We start from the raw sequence: 7500 nt of genomic DNA, 5'->3' as shown, positions 1-7500 counted from the left end.
CGGCGCCAAGGTCCCCTTCCATCACGTAGGTTGTTCCTCAGGCGGTCGTTTTGCTGTCCGTTAATTCCGTTGATGAATTTGAAACACATTTCTCTGCAGGTTTCATTCTTCGATGTTGGTGTTCAAATCCTGTCTCAGTATTTGTTTATATTCTTTTTTTAAGCTGTAAAAAAGGGAGGGGGGATTCCAGTTAAAACCGGACCCGTTCCCTCCACAGCTGATGCTCCTGCACATGGACCAGATCGTGCCCATGAATTCAGGCCAAGCGCGCTCCTCTGGCACCAACGGCTGCTCCTCCATCTGCTCCAACAATGAGGGTCAGGTGGGACTCGAGCATTTCCAGTATGCGAAGGGAACAGGCTTGGCTAACAAAAGCTACCTGTAAGTAGGGGCCACAGCCATGATTAGTAAATAGCGTATCAAATGTGGCAAAATAGTAGGGATATTACTTTTGCAATCTCTGGGACCTTCACTTAATTTTAAGGTTCTGCGGAGGTCCTATGGAAGTTTAAGTTCGACTCAAAGAAAATAACTGGGAAGACCGTCAAATTGAATAAGCTGTACTTAAACCGAAATTATCATTATCATCACTATTTTGTTGTAATTGTTAACGTTACCAGGCGGGTATAAATAAACATGATAAAGCTAGATTCACACAGACAGCGAACAAACGCACTTTCTTCACTCTATGACCACAGCTCATCCCATTCCCAAACAGGGAAAGAAGTGTTATACAATTACATGCCTTTAGCCGAAGACCGCAAAGTTCTCATCACGAGGTGGGAACGAGCGGGGGTCAAATCCGCCTTGTGTGAGTCAGACTTATTGGCACCAGTTGTACACATGCATGCTCTGAAGCACGTAAGTTACTTTGTCAAGAACCTTGAACAATGATCTCAAGTTTCGATGAGTTGTTTGGGAAATATTGATGAAAATATAAGAGTGCAGATGGATCAGAGGGACCCTGCTGATGTTTATCGGGTGGCAGAGAGTCTGATCCTTCCTTTGGCGGCTTGAATAGTCTTATTTGATTATGCGGAACCTATTAGTCTTCTCATCCCTTATATCTTTTTACGTCAGGCTTATGTGGCGCTTCATACCTACGTACAGAAGTGTCAGTAGTTTAAAGTACAGTATATTAAACCCAGAATACTTCAAATCCTGATAATGATGTCGATACTGATGGCAGTGATCAACACAATAATGAGAAAAATGACAAAAATAATGATAGTGAAAGTAGTGATCACGATGGTGATGGTGACATTGGTGAATTTTATGATCATGAAGATCTACACGCAATAAAGTGAAACATATATATGTAGTGATAAGTACCAAACTTACATAAAAAAAGAAAAAAAAATCACCCTCCCTCTCGCTCGCTCTCTCTCTCTCTCTCTCTCTCTCTCTCTCTCTCTCTTTCTCTTTTTCTCTCTTTCTCTTTCTCTTTCTCTCTCTCTCTCTCATACATACACACACTCAATCTCGTGTCATTTCAAGCCACGCAAAATATGCAATATTTAATTTATTTTTCTCTCTTCTGGGTGTCTATCCCGTTGTTAAAGTAAGGGAAAGGCTAGATCAGTAGCAGCTCGAGGAGGTTATGACGTCATATTATGATGACGTCACAGAAGTTGCGATTCTATTTTTTGAAAAAATGTATGAATGATTTCCAGGTGGGCTCAATGAATGCATGGTATTTTATTTAATGTGTAAGAAACGAGGCCAACAAAACTTTATGAAGGCAAAAACGCCTTTAAAGTCATTAAAACTTTAAATGTTGGGAAAAAAAATGTAAACATGAACATGTACAATTCTAAAAATAGCCCGGACTGGTATCCTACACATTAAATAAAATACATTCCATTCATTAATTGAGTCTATGGAGGTAATAATACAAGTAGGTATACTTAATTCCTCCAAGCTGAGTAAAAAGGAAAAAAAAAAACACTTTGGCTTGACTCCCACTGCGAGCAATTCCACAGTGTTATTTTGATGATCAATGAAAATGTAACCATTAAAATCATTATTTGCCATCCTCTTTGAAAACTGAAAAGACCAAAATGAATAATAAACCCTGTGTTTTTTTTCCAAAAACAGAATCGCAACTTTTATGACGTCATCAAAATCTGACGTCATGACCTCCTCGAGTTGCTACTGATCTAGTCTTTCCCGTTAAAAGTAACCTGTAGAACAGTAGTCCCCAGCCTCTTTACACTCACAACCCTTCTCTCAAACCTCCGACACATCCCCCCTATATTATATTTAGGCTAAGAGAGAGAAAGAATAGATATGAAAGTTTGACCTACAACAACCCATGTAGACATAACTTCACCGTACGTTCCTAACATGAACACGAACGAACGCCTAGCAATCGGCCTACATATTTATTTACAATGGCTTCACGACTTTTTGCGAGTCGCCGGGAGGGAATCTGTTGTAGAATCAGATATTTCCCAGTCACTTTCCTTATCAATCAAACCTAGACACTGAAACTGCCATCAGATGTTTTGTGATTTTTTTTCTTGGTTTACAGCGTGATAAAGCATAATAACAAATATGAATAATTGACTTTTTTGTGCTAATAGAGTCGCTTATGTTGGGGTTCTGTTCCAGTGAATGTTGACTCGTAATAATAACGTTGGATGTGGATTGCATATTGGTTGATACCATAAATAGTGCAGGTGTTTAACACATGTGAAGTCGTGGGCTGATTGACTTACCCAAGGTTGCTGCATTTATCTCCAGCTCTCATATATCCATACTAGACACGGTATTTCACTTATATCTAACACTGGATATGAAAATGCGAGTGTCTAAAGCTGCTAGTTGTAAATTAATATATAAATATAGAAAAATTACAACAAAACTTTTTTTTTCATTAAATATGTAATATAATTACATCACTCGGCTATTTTGAAATTAAAATTGAATAAGATCAAGTATAATGTATATTGGTGGTTCTAGGAGATATTGAAGAGTGGGTTTCTTGGTAATGGTTATAGATAAAGGTAAAATAAACGTGCGTCTGAGACTTTAACATAATTATGGTTTGAGAAAGCTGTGTGTGTGTGAGAGAGAGAGAGAATGAGTGAGTGAGTTAGTGTGAGTTAGTGTGTGTGTGTGTGTGTGTGTGTGTGTGTGTGTGTGTGTGTGTGTGTGTGTGTGTGTGTGTGTGTGTGAGAGAGAGAGAGAGAGAGAGAGAGAGAGTGAGTGAGTGTGTGTGTGTGTGTGTGTGTGGGTGTGTGAGAGAGAGAGAGAGTGAGTGAGTTTGTGTGTGTGTGTGTGTGTGTGTGTGTGTGTGTGTGTGTGTGTGTGTGTGTGTGTGTGTGTGTGTGTGTGTGTGTGTGTGTGTGTGAGAGAGAGTGAGTTTGTGTGTGTGTGTTTGTGTGCGCGCGCGCCCGGGTCGATGTATAGGCATTGCTCCTTGAAATATACGACTAATATGCGTACCATTTTACCCATACCAATATTTCCTTCATTCAGAAGTCGAAAGCAAATCATTCGAAAGGAGTTGCAGCAACTAATCCTCGCTTTCCACCATCCCGCCTTCCGCCGCAGGTCCTTCTCGGCCACACGGAAGACGCCCTTCCGGAGACCCTGAACCACGCCTACTTGGTAAGCGCCCACATCAAGGAGGAAGAACCGCAGGGCAAGAACGGCACGAAGACAGAGGGCTTCACGGCGCTGTGTTATGCAGGGCATCTCCCGGGCTTCTGCATGGGGTACAATCACCACGGTCTTGTTTATTCTATTAATGTCATTAGCCCCAAGAAGGTTTTGGCGGGAAAAACACGTAAGTTGAATTTCGGTGATTTTATTTATATATCATTTTTTTAAGGTTGTGCTTCTCAGTGTTCTACAAGATGTCCACAGAAAATAGCAGTTAATACATCGAGGTCTATTCGCTTTCCCGCCGGCAATAACTTCTCTGTCCACCAGCCCGCCATTTCTTGTGTCGAGCTCTCCTGGCTGCCGAGACGATGATGCAAGCTCAGCAAATCCTGCGCGACCGAGGGACGGGTTCTGCCGACGGCTTCAGCGTCAACATGAGTTTCACGAGGCAAGAGGGCGACCACCTGTTCCATAACGCCGAAGTGGGACCTGCAGAGGAAGGGGACGAGAGCCCCATGTCTATCCTCACCATAAGCCCAGGGGAGCATCTGCTGCATACGAACAAGTGAGCAGTCTCTCTCTCTATCTCTCTCTCTCTCTCTCTCTCTCTCTCTCTCTCTATCTATCAATCTCTCTCTCTCTATCTTCCTTCTTCTTTATTGATTCGGATATTCTCTGGACGCGAATTATTTGCATACACCTATCCGGACATGCGTATCGTACCCTAAACCCCCCTCTCCCTTCGTCAGGTATCTTCGCCTGGAGGTACCCGAAGACGAGGGGCTTTGTATGGAGAGCAGCAACCACCGACATACCCGCGCCCATAGCTGCTGCCCGCCCACAACACGCTCCGCTTTGCTGGCCCTGCTCTCCGACACCGAGGACGCCACCTACCCCTTCTTCAGGGAGGGCGGGGACCCTGACTTCGTTAAGACCATCACGCTCGGTAGGTGTCAAGCTTGCTCGATGTCTGAAGTCCAAGCGTCTTTGATAGAGTTTCTGATCGTAACAGCCTTCCACTGGCATTGATACAGATGGTATTTGTAACGGTATTAAGCATAAGTGATGCCAGAAATATAAGGTATAAAAAACATAAAAAGAAAATATTGATAAATGATATTTGTGGATTATATTACATTATACGGCACTGAGCCATTAAAATGTACGATTCACCCACCATAATATATCAGGGATTGTACTAACTTGTTATGGCAATCTTACAGGTGTGTTCGACTTGGAGGAGAAGACGTGGACGCTGTGGATGAAGAACCCCCGCTCCGCCGACCCGCTCGTCACGCTCCCTCTCGTCTTCAAATGGTCCAATTAACTCTCCCTTCCCCTGACAGCTTCTCCCCCTTGGGCCGAGTTCCGAGTCTCGAGGCTTTTCGACCTTTGAGTCGCGGGTCGCTTCCTCTCCTTCACCCTTATCAGTGTGCGGGTGGACTACTTTCCCCCTCCGAAAGTTGCTTCAGGTCGAAATTCGCTTGCCATGTCTCCAGGTCTACTTGCTGCACATGTCAGGTTCTGTTGAAATGGCATTTTATATGACTATTTTATTTTTAAACCGGAGGTTTATTGCTGTCCCTCCTTTAGGCTGAAAAGACGTTACTGAATCAAAACTTAAAGTTGAACTTCTGACTCTCCACCGGCCAAAGACCTTGACCCAGACTGATTGGATCAGGGTTTTATATATATATATATATATATATATATATATATATATATATATATATATATATATATATTACAATAATGTCGCAAGATTCACTGCAAATACATAGACAAGACAAGATACATGCCTTACCTGTGGGTGGCTCTGCACTTGCCTGCATATCCTCCCACACCACAGTTGTAACTCGGCGACTGGACTGGATGAATTATTCCTTAGCGGGGCGAAGGGGAGGACGAGATTGGAACAGTCCTTTTCTTGTCAGGGTCAGGGGTCGACGTCCCTCCTGTGCTCTGTTATATTCCATGCCATACTGTAACCTTTAGTTTGCTTAGTGTTCTGAAGAATGACGGTTAGTTCCTTGTTCTGTACATCAATGTTCAGTGTCCAGTGGTAATTGTAGATGTTTAGTCTAAATAGATTTAAACTCTAGTTTTACTGTGTAAGTAATGTGTTTGGTTTAACGATATTTGTAAAGAATGAATGCATGAATCACATCATTTCGCTCTCATTTTCATTTTCTGTTCACTATAAATAACTTAAATCACAGCAATACTGACCTTTTACTGTCATCAACAATCAAAGAAAACGTCTACCTTGTTTCAGCGTTTTGCAATACCCAAACAACCCAAAGTAATTAAATGTGTGAGTAATATTGCAGTGCTGAATGTGATAGAGAAATATTCAAGTGTTGTTATGATACACGTTGATACTGAACGTACTGCCAAAATAAAGCTTATTCTTATCTCTACGTACTTTTCACGCCTTGTTCTACCATCGATTATATACACAAGACGTGTAAAGATAGTAAAGGTAGGATAACAAGATTACACGGGACTCACTCATTTACTCTTACTCACTCACTCACGCCCTCTCTCCCTCTCCCTCCCCCCCCCCTCTCTCTCTCTCTCTCTCTCTCTCTCTCTCTCTCTCTCTCTCTCTCTCTCTCTCTCTCTCTCTCTCTCTCTCTCTCTCTCTCTCTCTCTCTCTCTCTCTCTCTCTCTCTCTCTCTCTCTCTCTCTCTCTTACACACACACACACACACACACACACACACACACACACACACACACACACACACACACACACACACACACACACACACACACACACACACACACACACACACACACACAGAGAGAGAGAGAGAGAGAGAGAGAGAGAGAGAGAGAGAGAGAGAGAGAGAGAGAGAGAGAGAGAGAGAGAGAGCGAGAGCGAGAGCGAGAGAGCAGTGACGCCGGGTGCTGTTTCAAACATTCTGTTCCTGTTCTACCATGCTGTTACCTGATTCTATATGTGCGCTTCTGCAATACACATTATAAAGATGTGAAAGCTTCTAGTCATATGATGAAATAGATGTTAAACAGTCTAGAAGGAAAATAAAAACTCGAGACAGCCTCGAAGCTTCAGATCAAAAGGTGAAATGAACGTCATAGAGTTTTGAAGCTTTAGATCAAAAGGTCAAATAAACATCAAAATGTCTACATGTTTCAGAGCAAATGATGAAAAACTGCAGAGTTTAGAACTTTCAGATCAAAATATGAAATGGATATCAACGTCCAGAAGCATCAGACTTCAGATGGAATGGACATTGGAGAGTTAAAAAAAAAAAAAAAAAAAAAAAAAAAGTTTAAAAGCTTCTAATCTACATTAAAGTCGCTGGTGCTCCTGTAACCAGAATCATCGGAGAAAAGGTAGGATGATAATTGATATCACCACAGTACCAGAGATGTATTTGACTGGTATCAATTATATCTTCGTAAGAAATGTATCCTCCAATAATACCCTAAATGGGTCAAACACATATCTTGCACAGTCAGGATATTCATTTTCATTCATACCTATATTTGTTGCAATGAACACAGTTTAACCACTTATTCTGGAGCATAATGCAAGTGCAATAGCTTTTACTTTGCCCGAGAATAAAATATAAGCAATGGGTATTAGGCACAACACCAAATACAAATTACTGTGTGATTGTGAGAGATCATTTGGTCCAATGAAAAAAAAACATACAAATCATTAGAAACTTGAAGTTTCAGACTTCAGATGACAAATGGGGACTTGATTTAGATAATTAGAAAATCTAACATCAACCTGGCCATATATACAAAGGTAGATGTATGTTGCCTGTTAATCAAAGCTGCTGATAGGGCAAATTATAAAATTCAGGCATTGACCGAGAGAAAAATATATTGAAAGATTAAAAGAAAAAATAT

General features: G+C 41.5%; 1 protein-coding gene across 1 annotated transcript in view; it reads left to right on the top strand.

The window, feature by feature from the left end:
- The window catches only part of t (C45 family peptidase tan), a 19931-nt gene extending 13902 nt beyond the window's left edge, over window positions 1-6029 (top strand). Inside the window, exons 3-8 of the mRNA XM_070117739.1 lie at window positions 1-25; window positions 218-322; window positions 3559-3793; window positions 3940-4177; window positions 4362-4558; window positions 4836-6029. The exon at window positions 1-25 is cut by the window's left edge and continues 173 nt beyond it. Coding sequence (XP_069973840.1) covers window positions 1-25; window positions 218-322; window positions 3559-3793; window positions 3940-4177; window positions 4362-4558; window positions 4836-4939 — 904 coding nt within the window. The 3' untranslated portion in view covers window positions 4940-6029. The remainder of the gene's footprint in view (window positions 26-217; window positions 323-3558; window positions 3794-3939; window positions 4178-4361; window positions 4559-4835) is intronic.
- Window positions 6030-7500: the final 1471 nt, after the last annotated feature.

The sequence above is a fragment of the Penaeus vannamei genome, chromosome 1, assembly GCF_042767895.1.
Source record: "Penaeus vannamei isolate JL-2024 chromosome 1, ASM4276789v1, whole genome shotgun sequence".
NCBI lineage: Eukaryota > Metazoa > Arthropoda > Malacostraca > Decapoda > Penaeidae > Penaeus > Penaeus vannamei.
Note: the sequence above shows the minus strand (reverse complement) of the source record. Positions and strands in the feature narration are given on the sequence as shown.